Source organism: Kwoniella shivajii, chromosome 4, assembly GCF_035658355.1.
Source record: "Kwoniella shivajii chromosome 4, complete sequence".
NCBI lineage: Eukaryota > Fungi > Basidiomycota > Tremellomycetes > Tremellales > Cryptococcaceae > Kwoniella > Kwoniella shivajii.
In genome coordinates this window covers 653,670-679,098 of record NC_085911.1, presented here as the reverse complement: position 1 = coordinate 679,098, position 25,429 = coordinate 653,670, and the positions used below count along the sequence as shown (strand labels likewise).

Sequence of the window (25,429 nt, the reverse complement as noted above, 5' to 3'; positions counted from 1 at the left end):
ATTGTATTGTCACCACGAAAGCAGAATCCCGTTAACCCATCGAGGGATGACGATGTATATTTACTCATATATAATCATATGATCGCACAATTATATAGCGCTACATGAGACGAATCCATTATAGAATATCACAAGATTAGGCCAGCTAATCGAGATCAAGACAATCAATACCACCATGTTCTACAGTCCAACTTAAAGTTTCTGCTGTATTCCCTTTAGAATCTTTAACGAGCATGCTAACTTGATTTCCAGGTACGACATCGACTATCCAAGTCACCTTATTTTCGTCCAAAGTGACCATTTCCAATTCCTCTTGGTCTTGGTCTTGGTCAGTTTGTTGAGTGGATTTTTCAATTATGGATATGGTGTATGGCGCGGAAGTTGATGTCCAATTGAATGTTGTTGGTGTACAAGATTGGAGTTTTGACTGTAAGGGATCATCAAGAGGTCAGTAAGTTGATCGCTGTGAGATAGATCAACTGACGATGCGGATTTGAAAATCTCTTGGACACACATTCCACGGAACGGATCGAAAAAGACAGTAAGCAGTGGAAGTTATATACTCACAGGACCAGAAATACTCAAACTCTCTTTAGTACTTGTCGAGGAGGAACTGGTGGAAGCGAGAGTAGATTGGATTTGAGCAGCTAATAAAATTGGGATTCTCATTTTTTTGGGGGGTTTCTTTCTCTCTTTAGATATACAGTAAAATCAAATGATTTCGACCTCTGCTGATGAAGGAGTCGTGAGTTTGTGAGATGTGCAAGGTTGACGAACTCAACGAATTCAACGAATCAACGAATCAGCGGAAAACGGGTTCTTTAGATTGATTGGTATTCTGGTCCGGCCAGTTATGTTTTAGTCGAATGAAAAATGGGAAAAGTTGAGAACGCGGGTCACAGACCACTTGAAGTGTATTGACGAGAGCTAGAAGGATATATCCAGACCAGTGGATGATACGATGAGGCAGTATGAGGTTTGAGATTGGATCTAAGTATGTATGTATGGATGACAGAAAGAATGGAAAAGACAACAAATATCAATTTGAAGGGGAATCCTTCGCTACGTTTATATAAATCGACGACGCGTACTGAAAGTCTTTTTTCTTGATTTCTATTCAGGGTAAAATCAAGAGACTCTCGATGGCACGGGATGGGAAAGATAAGATCACTTTACCCGCCAGTACGCGTTCTTGAGCAGCAGGTCTTCGGGAAAGGAAAGTACGAGACGACATGTAACGCTGCTATGCATTCGGTGAAAAACAATCTGGCTTACAGCATGCAATATGATACATGAACGTACGACTTCCACCCGTCGACGTTACCCCTTATACAACGCTCGCAAGTCTCGTGTTACGCTGGGACGCGAAGGCTGATCAGTAGACCTCATCCTCACTATCATCCTCATCCAAGCCAAAAATCTTTTTGATATCGGCCAGACTTGCACCTTTCTCCTTTGATGCTCCTCCAGATAATGAAGCGTTTACTAAGGCTGTCTTTGACCGTTCTATATATAACAATTGAGTTATCAGTATGTCACTCATCAGCTGAAGAGATTGTTTGAATGTACTTACGAATTTTCATAATTCTCTTTTCCACAGTACCTTTTATGATGTACCTAGTAACGTATACAGGCTTGTTTTGACCTAATCTATGTACTCTATCTATAGCTTGTTGTTCTATAGCTTCATTCCACCATGTATCCATCATGAATACGTCTGTGCAAGACACAAGGGGATCAGTCTACAAGTCACCGTAACCCATGTAATTAAGGGAAGACATAAACTCACGATTAGCCATAGTCAAATTCAATCCTACTCCACCTGCTTTCAACGAGATAAGTAATATCAGAGGTTCTTTGGTCTTTTTACCAAACTCTTCTATTGTAGCTGCTCTTTGAGCTTGTGACATTGATCCGTCAAATCGGCTACTCGTCAGGAATCTCGTCAGTATCCACGTGGATTCATTCATGTTCAGCTTAAATGACTTACAGCCATCTGATACCTTCTTTAGTCAAAGTAGTTTCGATGAGATCTATCACCCCGTATCAGCTGTGTCGCCCAGGCAAAGAATAAGAGGTGACTCACCAAGGAAAGAGGTGAATTGACTGAAAACCAAAGCCTTCACTTCCGGATCTTCTGATCTCATAATCTCCAATTTCCTTACTAAAGCTCTGAGTTTCGTACTTTGTACCAAGTCGACTTTTCCAATGACAAGCTCTCCATTTGAGTTGTCTCCTTGTTGAATTGATGGTAAACCATTTTCGTCTATGTATTTACCTGTGATAGGGTTGATTCGTTTTCTCCGTCGTTGTATTGATCTTAGATCGGATAATTTGATTGGTCCTTTCGAACATGAAGGACATAACGCAGGCTTATTTTGATCTTCACACGTTCCGATCCAGTTGACTATACAGTCTTGACAGCTGTAAAATGATGAGTCAGCTCCGCATTCACCCAGTGGGTTTGGAGGTGAACTTGCCATCGATGATAACAAGGTAGCAGAACCTCGTCAAACATTTCATTCGAGCAAATGTCACAAATTGGAGTAGTCTCTTGTTCGCCCAATTCTTTCAGCACTTTTGCAGCAAATGCAGGATCCACTTCTTCACCATCTGAATTGGTATCAGATTTAGCTCCTCCAGCATACATTGCGATGAGGTCTTTCAGATTGTTCTTCTCGTCACCTGTATCGGCATCTAAAAGCTTGTCGGCGGTCTCATCGTCCTCGATCACTTTGCCCAGGACTAGTAAAGGATGGTCCACGCATTGCCGCAGTCTATGTTGATATCGGTCAGCTATGAACGTTGGAACATCCACAATGAACAGCTCACTTCATAAGCATTGCCAAGATAGATGTATAATTCGACATTGCTCGTCCTTCAGCATCCAATTGAATGAACCGACGCTTAGCTCGATCTTCGAGATGTTTGTAGATCTGTCTTTCAGGTCGTGAAAAATCTAGAACTTGTATTTCCACCTATGGCAAAAGAGTCAGCTTAAGGTCGAAAGTTTGGTGTGATCCGGCAACTGACTGTTTTAGGCGGTAGGTCGACAATCAGTTTCCCATCTTTATCACGCATATTTTTTTCCCGTCGAAGCAAGCATGATTCGAGAATGTACTGGACCACATTAAGGGCCTTCGGATCTTGGTTGAGGAATGGTATAGTAACGAAACTAACAGTGGCAAGTCAGCTGAGGTAAAGTAAGCGACTGCAGCGACTCACCTTCTGAAGAAGGAATAATGACCCCATGGCTCCAGTCGGAGGAAATGTCTGCCAAGCACATCAGTTGCCCTGTTTTCAGAACTGACAGAACTTCTGGCTCACAGAAGAGAATAGAGATCATCCAGACGGTTAACAATCGGAGTACCAGTCAGAGCCCATCTCCTTTGACCTTTGAGTTCATAACAAGCTTTCGATATGTGAGCAGTTCTGTTCTTGATGTTATGAGCTTCATCAAGCACGATTCTCAAGAATTCGTCTATACATTCCAACGGGTGTCAGCTACTCGTCTGAAATCGGAACAGAATGAGAGACTCACGGTCGTATAAGCTTCCACCTTCGTAAGAAGGTTTATCTTTGTTTTTCTTCCATTTTTGATATTCACTCGCTAGAGTACCATAAGAAGTGATGATCACATCTACTTTTTTCTTTCCTTCTTGAGCTAATAGTCTTTCAATATCTACTCTATCGTTTCCATACCACATGAAAGAAGTGATAGTACCCTTTTCAGACATTTTACCTAATTCGTCATGCCACTGAGAAGCCAAAGATACAGGACAAACGACTAATGTTCCTCTAGGTGCATTCGCGGCTGGTTTAGGTACAGTTGGTATAGCTCGCCATTGATTTGATAATGTGACCTGCTTGAATTTAGGTCTTTTCGATGCTGGGTCTTCATCGTTCTCAGTGGTTGGAGGTGGAGATGATGTGACATCGGCATCAATATTTGTGTGTATCAATGATGCCATCATACATGTTTTACCCATACCTAATAACATTATCAGTAACTGGCTGGAAGACGAATCACACGGACTTACCCATAGCATCAGCCAGAATACCCCCTTTTGCTTTTGTATTCGAAGTGGGGAAAGTCAAGCTTAATTCTCCACTGTAAGGATTCCAGAAGAATTTCCGACTGGGATCCACGAAATCATCATCGTCCTCGATTTCGATAGGCTGCCCTTCAGTTTGCTCCTTCCTGAATGCATATCTAGAAACACGATGTCAGTCATGGCACATCGGTGACAGAATAGGTAAATTGACTCACTCTTCCCATAACGGATGTAGAGTCTGATTATCCCTTATACTCTCATCACCCTTTTCTCTCGCGCTCATCCACGTCAAAGCTTGTTTCTGATACGGTCGAAGGGTGTACAAGAAGGTATTAGGTGGATCAGTCTCTTCCAGCTGGTTATCACCTTGTTGAGCTCTACCCGGCTTGTCAGCTCAGGTACAGGATAACAAAAGTAGGTCCACGTACTTTCGGTAGATGGAATCAATCTCGTTCAATTGTCTATCATCCAGTTTTTCAGCTTCATCGCCACTATCTTCGTTTTCGTCTTCATCATCGCTGTTGGCAGCCGAAGCTTTCTCTTTGCCTTTATCTCCGGAAGCATTGCTTCCTTTAGATGGACTAGGACTGCGTTTAGGTTTTGGGAAATCAGAAAAGTGTTCAAGGGAAGTTTCGTTGATTTCTGCTGCACCATTCTTCTTCTGAGCTAGGAGAAGAGCGTTTGAACGAAGTGGTTTAACGCCAATTCGACCTTTTGCAGTCGAAGTCAGTAAGTTCCTCACATTCTATACTGAAGCAAACGGCCGATCAACTCACTGAAAAGAGCACCGAGAGCATCTTTCCTTTTCCTCATGGCTTCTTCCTCTGTAGTTTCCTTCTGTTCTTGCCAGAACGACCCTTCCTCCTTCCTTCCGACTTTTTCAACCTTCTCAAACGCTTTACGAGCAAGATATACTTTCACGTTCAATAAAATTGTACATCCCGTTGACAGACTTTGGGGACAATCAATCACATGGCCTGACAATTCGACTGAGTATATGTATTAGCCAATCTGGCGTGAACGAAAGGGAGGGAGATCAATACCGAGGTATTGACTTACTGATGCCAGTGTCTAGTAAATGGGTCAAGGATCCTGCTTCCTGTACCGAAAGCCTCCCAACTGAAGCAAACATAAGCTTGGATCCTTCCTTGGACCCCTTCGACACATCAACTTACCCTCTAGGACAATATCGAGATTAGCTAACTCGATTTTCTATATAAAATCACAGGTAACTCACCGAATCCTCGATCATTCCTAAACCTGATTATTGAATCTACCACAGGTTTCCCATTCGCCTTTTTTGGAGGCTATGTCAGATCAATCAAGTCCCCTATCAGCTGAACATTGCCAATGACGGAGCGAGCGATCCAGCTTACAGCAGTCTGCGTTTTCTTTCCCATCATTGAACCTAATGTGACTTGTTTCCCACCTATAGGTTTTCCTTTTGCTCCCACTACTTTCCCATTGACTAATCGTGCTGGCCCTACTTTCTCTTTACCTCTAGCTATTATAGCTTTGTCATCTTCAAGTTGATTTTTAGGTTTCGGTCTTTCAAAGATTACTTTACTTCCAGGTGAACAATATCCTTTACCTTTTGACAAACTCCACCCTTCACAGACGAATTCACCCAGATAACCTTGTTCGAACCCTATTGGTATATTCGCAGGTGGTGATTGTGATAATGTACGTTTAACTTTTGATGGTCCAGCTAATGAAGAAGAAGAAGGTTTCGTGTCTAATGGTATTATATCATCACTATTCTGTGAACCGAGAAACTCCTCCTTTTGTGATTGTTGCGTTATCCTACCACCGTTAGCTCTAGAAGATGACGTAGATGGAGGAATGATAGACGATGATGAAGGTCCACCTAGAGTAGCAGAAGCAGCAACGACATCTTCCTGTTCTTCTTCTTCCGAATCGGAGACTGGGAAGAATAGATCGGGAGAGGATCTCTTAGATTGGATGGAAGGCGAATCGTCGTCGAGGTTCATGTCGTCCCTTCGAATCTACCGATAGTGAACGTGACAGCGACGCACTCAAAGCTAGCTTACAGCCTGATCAAACTGAACAGATTAAATTGTGTTGTTGTCGAGATGAGGGGTACCATTCAAAGTGGCCAATATGATACGAGTACGTGTTTGAATACGCGTCTCCAGATATTGATATCCTTCTTTCCACCTTTTCATGTTCTCAACTTTTTTACTTTTCCAACGCGTCAATCGAAAAAAAAAAAGGATTCACCGGGTGACGTCAACCGGTCTAATGATCATCACTTTACTGCATTCAATATCCTACATCCCATAAGCTGCTTGCTCTCACCTTGCGCATGCATCGTCTCAGAGCAGCTGTGCTTGGAGGTGAATGAAATCTGATCAGGTCTATCTCTGTTTGCCGTAGACCTCACATACAAGGGTTTGACGATAAAGATGGACGTACGACTCGCTTTTCTCCGACAACCATCTCCTGAACCCAGCTCATTGCCTTTGCAATGTTCGTTCACGCATCGAGTGACGAATGCAGAGGGAGAGGTCGAGCTGAATTACTGGCCAGCTAGAAGGGGAAATAGTTCTCCTCCTTCGCATCTGATCCTCTTCATCCTAGGTAAGCCTTACTGACTTCATATGAATCAACCTTGCGCTGAGTTCGTGATGGATATCTGCATATCTAGGTAACCCCGGATTATTAGGATATTATCCACCATTCCTATCACATCTACATTCCCTCTTGCCTGATTCGTGTGCTATATTAGCGACTTCTCATATTGGTCATTCGACGATGATCGCTCCCCCCGAAGAACCACTTGATCTCCCTCAACAATTAGAAAGTAAAATCGAATTGGTCCAATCTATCAAAGGATATCTTGATGACTGGGCTAAAGAGGATGTCAACTATTCATCAAAACCAAAGATCAGTCTGATGGGTCATTCAGTTGGTGCATGGTTATCATGTGAAATAATGAAAAGATTAAATACAAGTGAACGAGAAGAAAATTGGTTGATTCAATCTGGATATTTACTATTTCCTACTTTGGGTTGGATAAGTAATTCATGGAATGGATGGACGTTATGGGTATGTTTCCATCCTACTGATAACATCTCACTTTCTTCTTCTTAAAGTATACAGGTATCTGAGCTAAAAGGGTAAATGTTATAAATAGCCAATATTCCACAGACCGTTCAAACAACTCTTACCACTGCTATCACCTTTGATCCGACCAATACTCCCTTGGACTTCATTACCTCCTACATCACTTTCCCTCGTTCGCTCACCTGAAGTCATCAGACACGTCCTGCATCTTTCCAGATCTGAGATGGACCTCATTCGCGAACCTGACATTCCATGGTACAAATCCCAACGAGTTGGAGATCATCAAAAGGGATTATTTGGAGTATGGGCAAAGGGCAAGTTGGATGGCTGGGTAGGCGAGGATGGTCCATTGGTCCAAGAAGCTTTAGGTGGAGAATCGGAAGGAAGAGTGAAATTATTAGATGGTGTACCGCATGCGTTCTGCTTGAGTAAGGATATCTTTCCTTCTCGCTTGTGGACCTGGAAAAGAGGGATATCCCACTGATGGTATATTCAAACTTAGCTCAAGCAAACTCTGAATTGGTTGCTGAAGTAGTAGCGAATTGGATTAACCCGTCATCCGCTCCCTCTGCTCATGCACCTACGAATCGATCCGAAGAACCAGCTGGAGCAGACGTCATACCGATGTAGAAATAGATATTAGAAATAGAGACTTCGTGAGATGGCGTGAAACATGCATGTTAAGTTGTAATATATCATAAACACGTCATGAAGGGTCTCCGTCCTATGGTTCATCCATTGTGAGCTTAGAGTTTCCATTAGTCAAAAAGGAAGGGTTGGACTCTGTTAGAACGTACGTGACTTCGAACGAATGGATATATAAAGAGGTTTGTCATTCGAGATAAAGCATGCAAATGCAATGAGTGAATCTTGTCATATCGGTATTTTCACACACCCTTTTCATCGACAAGCAGGACACATTTGATACTCGATCTGTCTTTCTCTCACAGTCACTGACTTACAATCAAATATAAAGCTAATGTCAGACCAAGCACCGGCCCACTTAACCATACCAACCTTTTCCCCATCTGTCCCATCCGTTGATGATCCAACTACGGGCTTTTGTAACCTCACACAATGCCACAACTCGGCACCTAGTCACGGGCAGATGATCGACTGTGCTTGTCGTTGTCATTCAAATTCAATCAAACTAATTTCTGCCGAGGATACCGTAGAGAACAGTATTAAAGATGGGAAACTTCAAGGGAAGAAATTGAAAGAGCTTTGGGCGGTAGTTACAGATATTTTAGCACCAGTTCATGCGGAAGGTGGAATCGGAGAAGATGCAAGGGAAGGAACTCCAGCTTAATCTCCCAAGACCTTTGTTCTGATCATTCATAGCTTGATCGGGTTGAATCGTTCTATCACCAAAGATTCAATCTGCAGTCTATGGCATATCTTTGGTATACAGTATATCCGATATGGCAGTCGAACATGTAGCGGAGTGAAGAGAGAGTCGCAGAGTGACTGACTCATTCGAGATTCTACGCGAGTTCTCTGGTATTATGAAACCACCTTCTTTCTCAAATATCTCTTTCATGTTGAGAAGCTCACAGTTCGCGCCAAGTATTTTTTGCTGACAGTTCCAGGAAATCATTGACCAACTTTGAAATTACAGTAGGCACAACATCGAAGTTACCAGAAGGGACGAGAATCGTCTTTGGTATTCCCTCGTTGAGGCGAATTGACTTCGGATCCCCATGCCTGTATTCCAAGTGATCAGCTGTGCTGTGGCCAATTCAGCCTTACAGCAGTACTGTTAACATAGAGTACGGCCTACTGTACACAAGTAGAAAGTGAGACGTAGCTATTCATTCTCCTCTCTGGGTAAATCACGTGACTCGCTATCGTACCTTTTTTGTCAATAAACGTTGACTTGACTTTGTTAGCTGGTTGTAGAAATTGATACATCCATCCACCTTCAGCATTCGCACCTCATCCAGCATAGAGACATCCTCCCAGAGCTCAGGAAATTCATACGATGACAGAACCATCTTCTTCAGATCCAAAATCGAATCTCACATCCCTCAAGTCCTCTCTATCAGACCTCGAGGATTCTTTAGGTCCATTGATAGGAGAAGAAGGTGAAGGTGAAGATTCATTATTCGATAAATTAGATCAATTATCTTTGATGGAAAGGGCCAAAATGGACATACTCCTAAGCTACACTATTAATGATTTGGTATGGAGTAAGTTCTCCTCCTTTCCTTTTCCAACTCTTAAAACCAATAAAAAAACTAAAGATCGGTTTGTTTCAAATTTCCCTCATCTGACCAAAAACCTTTTGTTCTGGTTTTTGATAGTTTACATGAAGATGAAAGGTGTCAATCCAGATAAACATGATGTCACCGCTGAACTTGTAAGTGTTATTTTCTCTTCCTCACTCATTTCAAACTTCCTCGCATTGTTCTGTACACAGGAAACGAAAAACAAAACAAAACGCTGAATCTCGCACAATCGCAAAATGACGTAGGATCGAATCAAAACGTATTATGGAAAGATCAAATCCATTGAAGAGCCTGAAACTCGTCAGTCTCATCTCACATCTTCCCGTTCCCCGACCATTGACCGGTCAATCAGACGACTATCTCCTCTGCAATGGGTTATATGACTAGTAGTTATTTTGATAACGTTGCTGACTGGTCGTATTTTCCATTTGATGGATTCTAGAACGAACAAGAATAGATACGAAAGCAGCACATCGTTTCGTCAAATCTTCCATACCTCGCTCACAGCATCTACCTCCTACCTCAGCAAGTCAATTGGCTTCGCAACAAGCTCAAGCTGCAGTACAGGAACAAGACGAATCACTGAAACGAGTTAGTAAAGCTGGAAGATTCAGATTCATCGAGCCACAAGGAGACGAAAAGATCATCCCTGGACAAGATCAGGATCAGGATATGGATGAAGACGAAGATGAAGAAGATGACGAAGAGGCTGGAATTGAAGAGGGAGGGGAGCAGGGCGCAGAAGAGTTCCTTAGAGGTGTCGAAGAGGAAATGAAAGGATAGATCAACTCATCGACGGTCAGTGAGATACTCACTTGTCACTTGCAAGATGACAATCTGACCGCTCAAACTTGGACTTTATACCACACAGCGCTTTTAATGCGGTTCTATCTTTGCAGCGAAGAACCATCAACGTCACCTCCTGCACCATCATATTAATCGTTATTCCCTCAGCAAGCAAGTCAGCCGACCCAGCATACATATATACCCACAAGCTCAATGTAAATTACAGACACATGTTGCATGAATAGATATATAACGATTTATCCTACATTTTTGGTTATTCTCATGGACTTTTTCCTTTCTTCTTCCTTTTCAACAGAACCGGACAACTAATACTAGGGACGAAACTATCGATCGTACAACAAAACTTCTACAACATCCGATGACCTATCATCTTGACTTCTCCAGGAAGACAAAGGAAGGATTTGATCGGGTTTTGGACAGGTTTTGGTAATAACCCCTTTTTTATTTCCCTCTTGAAAGTCAAAACAATACGCTCTGGAGCTTTTTTTCAGGTTGTCGTACTCCATTGTCACTTTCAGATAACCACAGAAGGCTACGCTTACTGAGCCATCTCACAAGCGCCACAATCTCCGCAAACGCTCCACATACTTCTTCTTCCAGTATTACTATCCGGATAATCACTGAGGATCAATTTTGGTATACTCTTACATCCTGGCCCATGACTGTTTCTAGCTTTTTCTACTTCACTTGCATTTGTGGGTAGAGGACCATTATATGCGGGTTGGAGAAGACCACTTGAAGGGGCAGGAAGTGATTGTGAGAAAGCTTGAGCTGCTAAAGGAGAAGTTGATCGGAAGTTCATGTTGTTTGAGGTGTATTGATGATGAGATGATAAAGATGATTGATAATGATTAGAGAAATGATGTGGGTTAGGATGAGGTGTTAATGAAGCTAATAATACCGATTGGGCATTCATAATGAACATCAGCTCAAGATCCGATTCAGCTGGCTCTTCGATCCTCAATCTCGGACAAGCTGATGGTCTGATACTCACATTTAAATCGATTCGAACTCATCTCCATCTCATATTCCAATTCATCTTCTTCTGCACCTGGACCAAAACCGAATCCACCGCTTCCTCCAGAAGAATATACGTAATTATCATTATGACGATTGTGAGAGTCACTGGTATCATCTTGATGCATATTCACGCCTGAATGTCCCATTGCCATATGGCAATCATTATCATTATCCATATCATTATCCATATCTTGATCCATCATTTGATCATCGTCAGAAGCTGAATTAGAATGGTCCGTCATTAATTCAGGGAGTTGATATGAGTTCTGTTGTGTGGGTGAACGAATTCTGATATGCTATCAACAACCAACGAGAAATTCGTATTAATACTTCATTATACCGGACGTGCAAAAGATACTGCGGAAGGAAGAGCTAAAAGTGAGGTAGTAACTTACTTTGGTATTTTCTTCCTCGTCCATGGACCATGACATCCTCTTTCTCTTGGCTTTGAAACTTGAGCTGGAAGGCATAGCATTGATGTTATTGATGAAAGCGAAAGGTGCATGAGTCATTGTGGGTGATGAGGTGATGACTTTGATGGGGATAAGAGGGGATAAGAGAAGTGATGTGAAGTGACTTTGTTAGGCGACTGGACGAGACGAGATGTCGCAAATGTGTTTTTTTATATGATTTTTTCAGGAAAAATAGAAGAGGAAGAAGGATGAGATGAAAGAAGTCAAAATTAAAATAAAATATATATAAAAACGACGCGCTCCTGTATATATCCATATAGTGGATGCCACGTGGGAAGGCTTGACTCAGGTTGACTGTGTAAACTGACTCACAGGTGGAGGGCAGGAGAGGAAAGGAAAGGAGGATTATGAGACATCTGGATTAGGTAATAAATAATAAATGTAGGAAAAGGAAAGGTTAATTTAACAGTTTAACTCCGGAACATCGGAAGACCGAACAAGAAAAAAGAGGGGGTGATGTGATATATTACCCCCGTTCATGTGGAGGAAGCAGTGGGAGTGGACCCTACTCGTATGATATATCTTATACTCACTTGAAATCTGCGACCACACTACAACGCTCCGTAAGACCGCTTCATTCGAGAGGTTTGTCTCGGTAAAGCGTTTTTATCAGTATTCCCATCTACCAACCGATTCTGCGAATTAAGACGGACCGTCATACATCTTTAGCAGTATGATCACCTCATTCTTACAGCTCCAGTAAATTGACGATAGAACTATGCATATTCATTCCCCTTGGATGTTTGCATGTTTGGGAAATCGTGTGATCTATTGACATGAATATACAACATTTATAACTCTACATGCTCACATCGCTCGCTTCCCTTTCCGTTCACCCAGTCCACCCAACTGAACACCTCTCAATCCTAAACCCGTTCCATTCCCATTGGGATTCCCATAACCCATTCCATTCCCATTCCCATTTCCATTGACTACCCTTTCTCCACTCCTATCTCTCGACGCAGCTGTCTCCAACCATCTGACACCTTGTAACGCATAACTTGCCAACCAGAATATAGGTACTTTCAATTCTAGAGTCATGTTCTTGCTAAATCGGTTAAAGTCAAATGAAGAGGTTGATTTCGTGTTCATACTTGTATTGGGGAAGAACGGGTCATTGAGTGATAATTCACCACCTGTACCAGAAGGTGAAGACGGTAACGACGCGTGAGGGGATGGCGTAGCTGGTAAAAGAGATGAAGAAGGTGTAGGTGGTCTAGCTTGAATCGCTTGTATGACGAACTATTCATATAAGATCAAGCTTAGCGGACATACATTAAACGTATATGAAAAGAGGGGATACTTGCAAATGGATAGATTAGAGCGAAGATAGACATGGTGACTAAAGGTGGTCCGAAAGAAGTCAAAAACGTCGCTGGAAAGCCTATACATGAATTAGTCAGCTTGACTGGATAACTTGAGCATATAAGGAAGCTGGGAAGCACATACCAAATCCAATCATATAAGCTATTCTATCTTGTAGATAAGAGATTCTATGATCCAGAGGCCAATGTTTGGAAGTGAAAGTTGGTCTATCACACGTGTAATCAGCATCACGCTTCTACCAAGCCGAACAAGTTGTTTCCCTTTTGTGTCTTTCATTGATTAATGGTAAATGCGGATATCATGTACTTACTCAAAACAATAGTAAGAGTCAATCACACTCATATACATTGTACTGAACCATTTACCGAAAAAAGGTATTATACCTATTAACCTTGACATTAAAGTGAAATCGCTTATGAGTAGAATACGCGATATGGATTGAAATACTTTGGCAAAAGGTGGTTGCTTATTTGAGTTTGAATTCGAGGAAGAAGGTATCGGTGTGGTTGATAAAGATGGAGTTGTTATTGGAGAGGGTTGTAAACGATGTCTAGGTACGAGTGGTTAGAGATTAATACAAAATACAAAGGGTTGAGGTTGAAAACGACACGGATATCTCGAGGATGAGTGCAGTCGTCTATGATTCAGGCTGACTGAAATGGTCATATTGGGTGATATCGAAAGAATGATCATACTCACGATGGATGTAAGATTGCTTGAGCTCTTTTAGATATTGAGGGACCCCAAGAAGCCTGTTGATTTTAAGTCAGAAGTCAAGAAGGTAGCTCGCAAGAGAGAGACACTTGATGAAAGGAAAAAAGGAAGGTGATACATGTATCGTTATGCTCGCACGAACGTAAAGGGAATTTCCAGATAAGACAAAAATAGTATAAACTCACATTGATCAAAAAACAAAGAACGAAAACTGGCCAACTTAATAAAAGGTTATACCACATTCCAACGGTTTTAGTTCTGCTTTCCATTGTTTCTGAAATTGGATGTACGAGCATTGGTGAGAATATTATTGATGATAGTGATAGTAGTAATAACGATAAGATATTGATCATCCTAATAGTGTAATGAAAAGAGAATAATACATCAAGTGAGTGAGACTCGTACTTTTCAATGGTTTGCGACATGATAGATCATGGGATGGTGAAATTCGTATCATGATATGATATGATATGATATGATAGTGGATGGAGAAATCACTCACGTCGATTTTAATATCAATGTTCGAAGTTCTCTATCGCTATTTCAGTTATACAAAGTATTAGCTTTTGACCAAGAACATGAGTATAAGTTGAGTCGACGATGTGATTCTCAACTACGTTCTGCTTTACTCTGTCCTACATGCAGTCTAGATGAAATTCGTACTCGCCTCGAAACAAGTTCCCAACTCCTTTTCAATCTCAGAGCATCTTTCAGTCCCATTCCTAGATGTTCAACGAAATCTCTTAATTTCCTCTTCCAAGTGACGTTTCTACCGGTTGGATTACTCCAATCTACATCTCCTCCTCCTCCTCCTAAACCATATCCATATCCATTCCCACCTACACTATGAACTGGGGAATTCAATCCGCTATTCCCACCATATACACCATAAGATCCGTAGGAATTGCTACTCCCACTTCCACTTCCACCACCACTCCCACCTAGATCCAATGGTGATGCTTGTGGTATACTGTATCTCGCTCTACCTCCGCTGTTCGATGTGGTTATAGGATACAAGTTACTCGATTGCCTCCTTAATGGTGTATACGATTTATTCGTACTGATATTTGTGTTTGTGTTCGTGTTTGTGTTCGTGTTTGTGTTTGGAGATGAAGAAGATTGAAAAGATTGTGATGATGACGATGAGATAGACGGTTGACCAGGTCGACGATGAAGCATCTTGATTCAGTGGATCGCGATTACTATGAGTCGTATAATAGATTGCTTTTTACCTGGATGTTCTGATGATTTTCTGATAATAACAAGGAATGTCGTTGTTCGACGCGTGCACAGTGAAAAACATGGACGATATAATGATCAAACTGCGTAAACATGAAATCAGATTCATATATTCCCGGTAATTCTTTTGACTTTTGACGCGTAGCTTATCGATGAGATGGCAAATGGATCGACTTTACCATACGAGTATCGCTGAATCCACAAGTATGACATTTCTCATCTTTCAATGATTGATCACATTCAGAACGATATCAGGCGTACAACGAATAAAGCACAATTGAAAAAGGGAAAAGCGAATTGAAATTACACAGTTCTCACAGGATTACAAACAAGACAAACCACTAACTACCTAAAAAGATTTCGTCTCCATTTTATCAAGAATAACTAAAAGAAGGGAGAAGAAGAGCAATCAAACGTATTTTTGGTTTTTACAAACATTTGCTTCACTGAATATGACACGTTATTCCTTGAGTAAACCCATCCCCGGAAACATCCCCACATTTACTTCAAGAGTCCTTCATTTTTTGGGTTCTTTTTACTTATTTTGACTAATTCGCAGAATCCAGTCCTACCCAACTGCCTTCCAAGCCTTCACTTTCTAATTCACCATTACCACTTCCACTCCTTGAAGAATTAGTTGTGCTGGTGCCCGTATGAATAGAAGAAATTAAATCTTCTCCACCTTCATGATCACTACTGTTTGCTGAAGCTGAAGTCGTACTTGCCGATGTAGGAGTTTTGGGTTTGTCCGAGTGTGCACTGTAATTGAAATCTTTAGGGTTTATTCCCCTTGATAAAGGAGGATGAGTAGGTCCAGTCGCCATCGGAAGAGTGGGTAAAATACTCAGTAATTTGGGTAAGAAGAAAGGTGGCAGATTCAACTTTGCCAAGAAGAGTGGTAAGAAAGATTTACCACCGATAGAATATCTATCTTCCCTTAAACCTTCCAGAGGTTGGAAAGAAGGTGATTTGATTATTCTTAATACACGTTTTTCGAAATTATCATAAGATTTAACTCTGTTACCTAATCCAAGTGTCCCGATGATATTTCCAAATAAGACTGAAACTGAACCAAACAGATAATCTTTAATGATTGACACTTTGGCAGTTGTGGATGCATTGGAAAGTAATCGTTCTTTGGCAGCCTGTCTTCTCGTAAGTGATTTCCCTCCACTTAGAATGGCTGGTAAAGTTGGCAATACGATTTCGCCAACATAGATGGAAACGATTCTCGCTCCAGAGGAAGCCGAAAGGTTTCTGCCTAGAAGAATGTGGTTGGAAGTCAAGAGTTGACTCGCGAAGGAGTTAGGAGTAGGCAGAAGCGAAGTTGAAGGATAGAAGTTGATCAACATAGGTGTTGTGCCGTCCAAGTTGGGTGAAAGCAACGTGGGAAGAGCAGGTAATCCACCGGGCTGAGAAGGCGGAGATGGGTTTAGTGGATATAGAGAGATGTACGCATGGATATGGGGTAGATGAGCAGGTGAAGGGTTGTACGGGTCTCCAGATGGATATTTGCCAGACTCAGGGAATCGTAGAGTCAAAGTGGCAAGTAATGATCGATGAAAAGGTGGGAAAGTGTTGATCTGTAAATCAGATGAACGTCAGCTAAGATCTCAAACTACTGGTATAGCATCTTTAGCTTGACAATTTAACAAAACTTACATCATCAGGGTCATAGATAAGTACTCTCAATGCTGATTTCTCTTCTAGGCTACTTAATCTTCGTTCGAGTTGGTCCGCATCTTTCGTATTTGGTACTGACACAAGTACGATGTATCCTGCTCTCAGAAGACTCGCGGCGAGAGGAACTAAGAGAGGGGGCATAGGAGAGGGAGCGAGTATGACTAAGTGATGTATAGTGTCAGCTCCAGTATGCCATAAATCGGAACAACGAGGGCTTTAGCTTACCGATCGCTTCTTTAAGCATACCATCCTCGATTCTACCTTTTACGCCAAACTTCCTTCTCAATTTCAACTGTTTGCCGAACCCATCGAGGATATTGGTATATTTATATACTGCTAATCCGGTCAAACCCAATCCAACTGAAAGAGCAGTTCCTACAGCTAGAGGATGTTCTCTTATATATTTCTCAGATTTGAAATATGCTCCATGACAAAATACTGGTAATCCTGATGGAGGAGGTGGTGGTGGGGGTGGGGCTGGAGGTGGAATTTCTTTATTTCCAAAAGGTGGAAATGGGATTGAGATTGAAGGTGGACCGTGAATATTCAACGTTTCGACTATACACAAAAAGAACAAGTCAGCTTGTTTCACTGATACCATATCGTGGATACCATCAAGGGAGAGAGACTACATGAGTATGGGAAGGGAATGGAGGAGTTTTGTATCCAAACTTACATAATTCGTTGGTGATGTTCTCAACGGTTTCCAACATCTTATAAGGTAATTCATGCAAATTATTAGGTACTTGATTCTCGAGCCATTCTTCAAGTTGATCGAGGAATGATAGATCGTCCGGCATATTGGAGATTATATCCTACGTAGTAGCTTGTGATGTATCTTTCGATGTATGTCTCGATTCTGGTGACGTTTGAACTATTGATCGTTGGGAGTTGTACGCGTGTTGAGGTGTCAGCTATATATGCGGATGAGGCGGAGTATGCTTCCGAGAGAAGAGGAGGCCGCGTTATTAAACCGGCAAGGTTGATCGATGAAGAGTGAGTGATTGGTGAATGAGGGGATAGAGAGAAAGAGAGAGAGAGAGAGGATAGGATGATGATTCCCACAAATCAGATGTCGAGAAATGAGAGAGCAATGATGAGAGAAGGATGGAGGATTGGATGATGATGCTCATTCGGCATGTAGCCGGCAATAGAACAATAACAATATACAACGTATTACGTTATCACCATGTGGTTTATCAAATTTAATCCACATCATGTTAGATGTATTTTGATCCCGCTTCCATCCTCATCTTCTCATTAATCATTGCACTCTTTCTCCAGCTTTCTTTTCGGATGATATATTGATGATCTTCCAATGTTCTGAGAATATAATATACAGCAACGTATCAACCACTCGATCAAGGTAAAAATCCAGCCCAAAAGTCACAATGCCTTTCTCTGACGAAACTAAAGATCGAGTCAATGCCGCTATCAAGTGAGTGAACTGTTATTCGTCATTCATTCTCTCACTTCCTTTCCACATCCTCTTGATATCTTCCATCCCCTTTTTCAATCTGCATAGATGACTGACATATGTTATCAGTGTCGGCAAAGTAAGTCTCATCTACAATCGAGCTTCGTTCTAGCTATCTACTTCACATGCACATATCAGCATATATATATGGCGATAGATGGATGAGCTCAATCAATGGGTCATCTTACTGATTCTGGGTTATGTCATAGAACGTCCTTACTATAGCTTGGATCCCAATGATCATTTACATCGGATACAGAAATTCATCTCCTCAACCTTCGTTGATCAAGTGAGCTAGCCTGAAGATCTCCATTTTCTTATGGGAAATCGTAGCTGACGATTGAGAAATAGACTTATCACACCGTTAGCTTAGGTGAGATGGAACTGAAAGGAAAGAGGAAAATGTGAGTTGTTGAGTAGTCACATTTCCGATATCTGTGATGTATTGGTGAAGGTGAAGGAAAGGATTATTTGACTGACTGATGAATAGATTTAGGTGTAGCTGTATTATCACTTCTCATGCATTCATAATTCACTGATATACACAGAGTCCGTTATTCTCGATCGAAAGGTTGAAGTGAAAGAGGAAATAAGTCATCTTCGAGTTCAGTGATGGTCTACCTCATGAGGTCTTCTGTCTTTGAATGTCTGCTAATCCCTGTCGACAATAAGGCTCACGAATTATTTCTCATCTCTCGTCCGTGTGAACCTAAGAACACTTCAGAACTATTATCCATGATTTCGTCCCCAATTCCAATTTGTATTCCCATTTTCTCCATTTTATGATTCCCATCACCTCAACCTCATTTTACCTGATCTCTCTGCATCCCTCCCTCCCAGCGATGATGTTAACAACCCGAGGATTTGCGTCATTAACCTACTTCCATCTTTATGATGGTCTAGTGTACCACGCCTGTACTCGCTCGTCTTACGACTGGGCGAGATTGAAGATCTATGGGAGGCCCGGCTGAGCTGGTTCATGTCTTATCCTCCTTCTCCATCAATCTCTTCTTTGTCTTGATTGTCTTGATCGTGAATGTGGATTTTATGTCATAAAATCCTGTTCCGTAACTCTGCATTCAATTCGCTTGCTGTATGCAGCCACCAGCTATTTGCGATTTACTATATCGTGATCAGGATCATGCCATTTCAACATGTAAAACGAGATGCATAATTTCAGTTGTCATCTGGCTTTTTCCTCTGTAATATTGTTTTCATTTCCATTTTTACATCCTGCTATATACAAAAAAACCGACTATTCTACTATCACTGTAAGTTTTCATCCATCACTGCTAAACCCTTTAAACACCGAAATGTGATCAGTCTTTAGAAGAGAGTCTGTTGGCGCGACGTTTACTTGGATTTGGAAGGACAGTTGTCACAAGTACATTGACCTGGAGGACAGCTGCATGAATCGCCGCATCTGCATTAAACATAACGGTTATCAGCGACGGCACTTCATTGGAATTTCTGCAACCCTGTCAGAAAAGGTGATACTCACGAGCAAGACTTAGATTCTTCCTTCTTGGATTTGGCTGGACAATTTTCGCATTTACATTGACCTGGAGGACAAGAGCATGATTCACCGCATCTGTAATAATTGTCCCATTGATCAGCTCTTGGGAATCTCAGTTGTACAACATCTGCATCTCTTCGCCTCACCCTCGCCACTGTCCTCTTCCAATCATACCTCTTGCTCAAAGTTCGCTTCACCGCACGCCGCATACGCCCCTGCAACACAATGACGTCGTCACGCTGAACATCATCTTACTCTTCCCCCGCCAAGATATGGGTGAACAAAGGAGGTATTACTCACCCGCAAGCCTTCTCCTCCTTGTTCTTGTTGGAGTTAGGGCATGAACCACACTCGCATTTCCCAGGAGCGCATTTACATTCTGGGTAACATCTGTGAAATCATGATAGGGTTCAGTATCGTACTTGCAGCTGTAGAGATACGAGACCAAGGATAAGAGTGAATGTAGGGTGTGCAAATTGCTAATTTATGGATTTGATCATGGTACGACCAGTCAAACTCACGTGCAATCCTTTTTCTCCTCTTTCAAGTGAACAGGACATCCGGGACAAGTGCATGTACCAGGAGCGCATTTACATTCGTGGTCTTTTTGACATCTACATGTTGAAATTGTAACAAGGCAGTCATTGTCAGCGCGAACTCAGCCACGCTATGACTCATGAATAGATACTGAACAAATGTGTATTTGATGGTTTGTGTTATGAAGACTGAGGTAGATGAGAGTGAGGGAAGTAGACTTACGTGCAGATGCTACTTGGGTTACTGGATCCACAAGAGCATGAAGCTGATGAAGCTGAAGTAGGAGGTACGCCTCTATTGATTTTTATTGATAGCACGATGTCAGTAAGAAACAGGTTCGGAAGGCCGATTATACCGATTATACGATATGGGATCGCCCGTATCTGGAAATAGCGGATTGGCAATAGGGCAGTTGATTGACTCACGATGACATTTCGAGTGAGCTTGATTCAAAATTGGACTGAGTTAGAGCTGGTTGAATATGATTGAAGATGAAGAAATTGAACAAAGAGGTGGAATATACTTTGTTTTATATGTATCGGTTGAGGCAATTACGCGCAGAATAACACATACTCGTACAAAAGTGGCAAAAATCCCAAAACCGAAACTAAAGAGAGAATGTGACGTAAATCAACTCGTACAGTGAGTGCCAAGTGCAAATGCGCCGCGTTAATCGCTCAAAAGATCATAAATACAGTTAGTGAAAGGAGGCGAAAAAATGGGCAAAATACGCTCAGCCCATCCGCAATGCCGATACTTCATAGATACTAGTGAACTGCAAGGGAGATATATCCGCATAATTAGCTCAAGTGTTGATTCGCTTTCCCAGATGATCTTAATGTGCAACAAGGTCTTTCGAGGAAAAGATCGCTAATATGACTTTGATCAGAATGAATGTTGTTATCAACGTGAAGAATAAAAGGTCAACAACCGTGTTCTGCCATTATGACGCAAAGAATATTGCAGCAACATCCTCTTCGGAATAAAGATAGGATCATTCACGAAGATTACATACTTTTATACCCATTGTATATCATACCAATCTTTCCAAACAAAGACGTAAATAACATTTTCAACTTGGAACTACTTTCTAAAATTTCCAAGTTATATAAAATAATCTGATCCTTTTTATCCGTAATTACTTACAACGTCCACTCCACAATCACCTCGACAAAACACAATCTGAATCGAAACGGCAGAAGAACAAAAATAACACGATATGACTCCATATCGAAATCCCCTTTCGCTCTATTCATTCATAAAGCCCACCACTGAGATCTTCCGCCCCCTTAATCACCGTACCCTGCGCGTTCTCCATGGGGCTTGAGATAGGTACAGTAATTGATTATTCTCTGAGAGCGACTACAGCAACTAAATTATGCTCGAGGTCCTTGTCATCTGAATCATGATTTTTCTCATCGTCGCCCTCGTGCTCGACAGCAGGAGCCATGAAATCTCTTTCCCTACGAAAAAAAACAAAACGAGCACAGCAGATTTGATTAGCTTGCGAACAGTCTTCATCGATCAGGTCAAGTGCCAATGAGAAATGAGAGATCAGGGATGAAGTAAGTTGCGATCAGTGACTTACCCGAAAGTACCAAAGATGTCTTCATCATCGACTTCACCAATACCAGGTAATGGGAAGATTTTACATAAAATCAAGTAAGTGAGACCTGATATAGTGAATCCCACTGAAAAGAAGAAAAAAGAGTAGAGCCCAAACGATCAGCATTACATTATCTTGAGTCTTTTCGAACAGTAGAATATGAGAGAAGCATGAATTTATGAGAAACTTACGAGGCCAACAAAGGTAGTAGATTCTCATCCATGTAATAGAGACGGTGACTTTGGCTCCAACAGAGAATAAGAATCCGGGGAAAGTAGGCCACACACCCATGACCCATGCGATCAAAGTTCTCCAGTTGACTCCCTTTTGATACCAATAAATGGAGTTGGGGCTAGCATCGTATAAAGCGCTGAGTTTGACTTTTCGGTTGTGCACGAAGAAGTAATCGAACACCATCAATCCAGTCATTGGGCCGAGGAAAACTGCGTATCTGAATATCGTATATCGCACATTGAACAGGTTGATCAGGGATGGTTACTTTTTGAAACTGAGTAAAGATGAGAATCACTTACCCGGACATGACTGAGATAAAAGCAGTAGCTCCAGACATTAAAGCCCAAGGGTTCATTGCGATCGACATGGCTAATGTGATATAGGCTAAGAGATGACGTGTCGTCAGTATCAGCAATCAGTCAACGAGCATGAACAATAGGAAAAGAAAGCTGGAGTGAAAATGTTCGGACAAAAGAACAGTTGAGACAAGGTCGCACTCACCACCACGTCTGATGTTGATATATTTAGGAAGCATTGAAGTCAAATCAATACCACCGGCCATTAAATTACCAGGAATGTTGATACCTAATTGAGCAAGGGTGAAAACCAGTGAAGCGAAAAATACAGCTGCTCTTGCACCTTTTGTTCCTTCGTGAATTTGAATAGCTGTCAATAATCGATAAGGTGCCCAGAGTAGAGTTTCGGTAGGATAAAGTTTCGCTCCTGCAGACGCGCAGACAAGACCAATGATAGTGACCAATACACCTGTGATGGGAGTTACAACGGCTTGAGAGATCAATGGATCATTAGGCTTTCTAGCGAATCTAGTGTAATCCGACATGTTCAAGATCTGTTTATTCATGTATCCAGAAGATCAAAGTAAGTATACGACGTACGTGATACCATTTTGGAATGGGGATGAAAGTCACTTACACCAGCACAGACACCACCTAAAGATACTGAAAATCCGTGGAAGAGTGCCCAAGCGAGATTGGCTCCGGTAGCAGGTTTGACACCGACCAATTTCAAACCTTCTGAATGGAGTAAAGGTCCACCACCACCCGCTCGGACGAGTGCCCAAATGAATATACAGAATGCGGTGATAGTTGAACAAGAGGCAATGAAGATCATAGGTCGTCGAAGTTTCTCAGGTGGAATGAGAACACACGGAATCGTAATCAAAACGAATAACATGAAACAGAGGAAATCCGCTGAAGTCATATGGGTCGAAACAGGCATCGTATTCTTCATAGCTGAAATTCCCGGGAAGAAATGTGAACCAAACCCGCAAAAAAACGAAAAATTAAAAAAATACCATCAGTAAAGTTTCTGGTGCAAATTTGGCATGCCAGATACTCACTATAGATACCAGGAGCCATGGCACCAATTAGTGTCTTAAGACATTGACCACCGAGCCAACCTTGAGTGGCACTCCAAGTGAAAGATAAAATAATTCGGTTGATAAGCTATGCAGATTCGATATGGCATTAGTCTATAGATCGATTGATTTTGTTTTATTTTACTTTAACGAGTTCGGAGATGATCGATTGAACATACAGGGAAATAAGAGGCTCTCATACCCCAAACCATTCTGTTCCACATAGGGAAACCGACATGCCAATGAGCACCCATTTGACCTGTACACCAGACTACTGCTGCTACGAGGGAGTGACCGACGATGCTGACAATCATCGCTTGACCTAAAGAATTAACAAGAATTCTCGTCAATCTCTGTCCCGTTTCTTTGGGAGCTCGTAGCACAAGACTCGCTTCAATACTTACTGACTGTAAGACCTAAAGACATCAAACTGGCACCACCTGCCCAACCGGAAACGTTCACACCGGAAGTGATCCAGAATCCAGCATAAGCCCAAGGACCCCAATTTCGTCTCGAGGCTGGAAGAGGTACATTATCTCGATTCAACTACACGAGTCAGTTTCCCAATGATCAGTGTCGATTTCGTTGCATTTATGATACACATATATGTCCCCGTCAGATATAGTAAAGACCTCACCCATGTACTGTTTTGCCAAATTTCGGCTTCTTCCTCTTTTTGAGGAACTTCGAGTCTCTTGAGGACCGTAGCTTTATCCCAAGACATGATTTGTTATCGCCACTGAACAGGTGGATTGATGTGGATCAGAAAGTGAGGTTCGTATGGTGTCAGTATAACCTGGATCGGTAGGGGAGTTTCAAGAGGATATTCTCTCGTATTCAAATTAGCACCTCTCTATATACCTTCACGAGTCTGACAAGGATGAACCATAATGAATGTGATTTCTGGAACTCTTGTAATGAATCGGCGCCAAATAGATAGGCGCTTGCCGCACGCTCAAAAGTCCAATCGTGCATTTGGTGTCACCCAGAACATTGGTAGAGGCTTTTTATTTGAACATGCAATATACAAGTAGAGACGGAGCGTCATCTTATGGCGAAGATAACGAGCTCTTCTTTCCCTGAACACGATGTTCTCCGAGCTTCCGAGCTTGCTCACCGAACAAAATACGTGAATCTGATTGGTTAGACAAGATATCAGTGATGAAAAAAAGCTTTAAACCATTTAAACTTGCAATCAATCAATCGGTAAAGGCTTTATGCCGGACCAGAAAATATCAGAGTTTTAACTCGTGCTTTACGCGCCAGAATGCATGCATGTATGAAGGAGTGCATGATAACGGACAACTCATTCCATTCTACCACTGATGAAGGATAAGGTTACTTCTTCGGTCTGTCTCAAGAATACATCACACAGTGTCATATGTATGAATAGAGGTGTTTTGCCACCCGCGCTTTTGTTCAGTTCGTTAATCTCGCACTGCTTTCACACATCATACAGTTGATTGGTTGTATCGACTATATCTATAATAATGTAGTAACCCAAAAATCAAATCCAAGATAAGCTTCTCTTAAATCCTCGTCCGATTCCAAATGAAAACGCGGGCGCCAAACAGCTTTCTTCTTATCTTTGAGAGATTCAAGACAGCATACGATGGTCATGGCCTTTTTTTGAGAGAAGTCAAGAACTTTTCCGCTTTGATCCGGTGTTATGACCCTTGCAAGAAATCGTGCAAAGCTTCAACATCAAGTGGTTCAGTAATCGTACAGTACAGGCAAGAAGCACGGGAAGTACGGACAAAGCCGACTAGACATGTCAACGACTTCATCCGGATCCAACTCAGCTGGAGCTCAAAAGAACGTGAGTAGCTACTTCTGTTAATTATGAACAGCTACTTGGCGCAAGGCAACTGAGCGTCTAAACACAGATAAGAGTTCATATCGAGCGGCAATACCGGTTCTTCTTTCCTATGCAACTAGCTGACACTATTCTCTTATAAATTACACTTGCACGTATATTAAATATGAAATACGTCGCCATGCACTCAACACATCATATCAAACAAGACTCCTTTTCGTACCTAAGAGATA

General features: G+C 41.8%; 10 protein-coding genes across 10 annotated transcripts; 3 read left to right on the top strand and 7 right to left on the bottom strand.

Moving 5' to 3' along the window:
• Positions 1–145: 145 nt before the first annotated feature.
• On the bottom strand, positions 146–669 carry IL334_003224 (uncharacterized protein; the record flags this gene model as incomplete). Its single annotated transcript, XM_062934960.1, has 2 exons — positions 146–427; positions 568–669. The coding sequence occupies 2 exons, from the start codon at positions 667–669 to the stop codon at positions 146–148; spliced, it is 384 nt and encodes a 127-aa protein (XP_062791011.1).
• Positions 670–1,375: 706 nt separating this feature from the next.
• On the bottom strand, positions 1,376–6,046 carry IL334_003223 (uncharacterized protein; the record flags this gene model as incomplete). The annotated part of the gene is made up of 18 exons (XM_062934959.1): positions 1,376–1,506; positions 1,574–1,717; positions 1,790–1,926; positions 1,991–2,033; positions 2,087–2,424; positions 2,481–2,777; positions 2,833–2,978; positions 3,034–3,175; positions 3,226–3,273; positions 3,328–3,481; positions 3,542–3,991; positions 4,041–4,213; positions 4,271–4,432; positions 4,484–4,766; positions 4,832–5,044; positions 5,115–5,174; positions 5,293–5,362; positions 5,432–6,046. 18 exons carry the CDS (start codon positions 6,044–6,046, stop codon positions 1,376–1,378), a joined length of 3,606 nt encoding a protein of 1,201 aa, XP_062791010.1.
• A 435-nt stretch (positions 6,047–6,481) lies between these two features.
• Positions 6,482–7,772, top strand: IL334_003222 (uncharacterized protein; the record flags this gene model as incomplete). Its single annotated transcript, XM_062934958.1, has 4 exons — positions 6,482–6,656; positions 6,724–7,124; positions 7,213–7,570; positions 7,645–7,772. 4 exons carry the CDS (start codon positions 6,482–6,484, stop codon positions 7,770–7,772), a joined length of 1,062 nt encoding a protein of 353 aa, XP_062791009.1.
• A 349-nt stretch (positions 7,773–8,121) lies between these two features.
• Positions 8,122–8,451, top strand: IL334_003221 (uncharacterized protein; the record flags this gene model as incomplete). The annotated part of the gene is made up of 1 exon (XM_062934957.1): positions 8,122–8,451. One exon carries the CDS (start codon positions 8,122–8,124, stop codon positions 8,449–8,451), a length of 330 nt encoding a protein of 109 aa, XP_062791008.1.
• Positions 8,452–9,123: 672 nt separating this feature from the next.
• Positions 9,124–10,153, top strand: IL334_003220 (uncharacterized protein; the record flags this gene model as incomplete). The annotated part of the gene is made up of 4 exons (XM_062934956.1): positions 9,124–9,331; positions 9,446–9,501; positions 9,616–9,670; positions 9,813–10,153. 4 exons carry the CDS (start codon positions 9,124–9,126, stop codon positions 10,151–10,153), a joined length of 660 nt encoding a protein of 219 aa, XP_062791007.1.
• Positions 10,154–10,715: 562 nt separating this feature from the next.
• IL334_003219 (uncharacterized protein) lies at positions 10,716–11,709 on the bottom strand (the record flags this gene model as incomplete). The annotated part of the gene is made up of 3 exons (XM_062934955.1): positions 10,716–11,068; positions 11,172–11,493; positions 11,593–11,709. The coding sequence occupies 3 exons, from the start codon at positions 11,707–11,709 to the stop codon at positions 10,716–10,718; spliced, it is 792 nt and encodes a 263-aa protein (XP_062791006.1).
• A 768-nt stretch (positions 11,710–12,477) lies between these two features.
• Positions 12,478–14,889, bottom strand: IL334_003218 (uncharacterized protein; the record flags this gene model as incomplete). The annotated part of the gene is made up of 8 exons (XM_062934954.1): positions 12,478–12,912; positions 12,978–13,054; positions 13,120–13,202; positions 13,307–13,546; positions 13,696–13,748; positions 13,896–14,064; positions 14,213–14,248; positions 14,378–14,889. 8 exons carry the CDS (start codon positions 14,887–14,889, stop codon positions 12,478–12,480), a joined length of 1,605 nt encoding a protein of 534 aa, XP_062791005.1.
• A 608-nt stretch (positions 14,890–15,497) lies between these two features.
• IL334_003217 (uncharacterized protein) lies at positions 15,498–17,432 on the bottom strand (the record flags this gene model as incomplete). The annotated part of the gene is made up of 4 exons (XM_062934953.1): positions 15,498–16,532; positions 16,612–16,793; positions 16,858–17,190; positions 17,309–17,432. 4 exons carry the CDS (start codon positions 17,430–17,432, stop codon positions 15,498–15,500), a joined length of 1,674 nt encoding a protein of 557 aa, XP_062791004.1.
• Positions 17,433–19,428: 1,996 nt separating this feature from the next.
• On the bottom strand, positions 19,429–20,595 carry IL334_003216 (uncharacterized protein; the record flags this gene model as incomplete). Its single annotated transcript, XM_062934952.1, has 6 exons — positions 19,429–19,532; positions 19,611–19,700; positions 19,926–20,053; positions 20,147–20,239; positions 20,385–20,456; positions 20,588–20,595. 6 exons carry the CDS (start codon positions 20,593–20,595, stop codon positions 19,429–19,431), a joined length of 495 nt encoding a protein of 164 aa, XP_062791003.1.
• A 912-nt stretch (positions 20,596–21,507) lies between these two features.
• On the bottom strand, positions 21,508–24,104 carry IL334_003215 (uncharacterized protein; the record flags this gene model as incomplete). The annotated part of the gene is made up of 10 exons (XM_062934951.1): positions 21,508–21,625; positions 21,751–21,853; positions 21,960–22,219; positions 22,302–22,386; positions 22,504–22,852; positions 22,936–23,255; positions 23,363–23,468; positions 23,560–23,702; positions 23,785–23,926; positions 24,018–24,104. 10 exons carry the CDS (start codon positions 24,102–24,104, stop codon positions 21,508–21,510), a joined length of 1,713 nt encoding a protein of 570 aa, XP_062791002.1.
• Between the last annotated feature and the right edge of the window lie 1,325 nt (positions 24,105–25,429).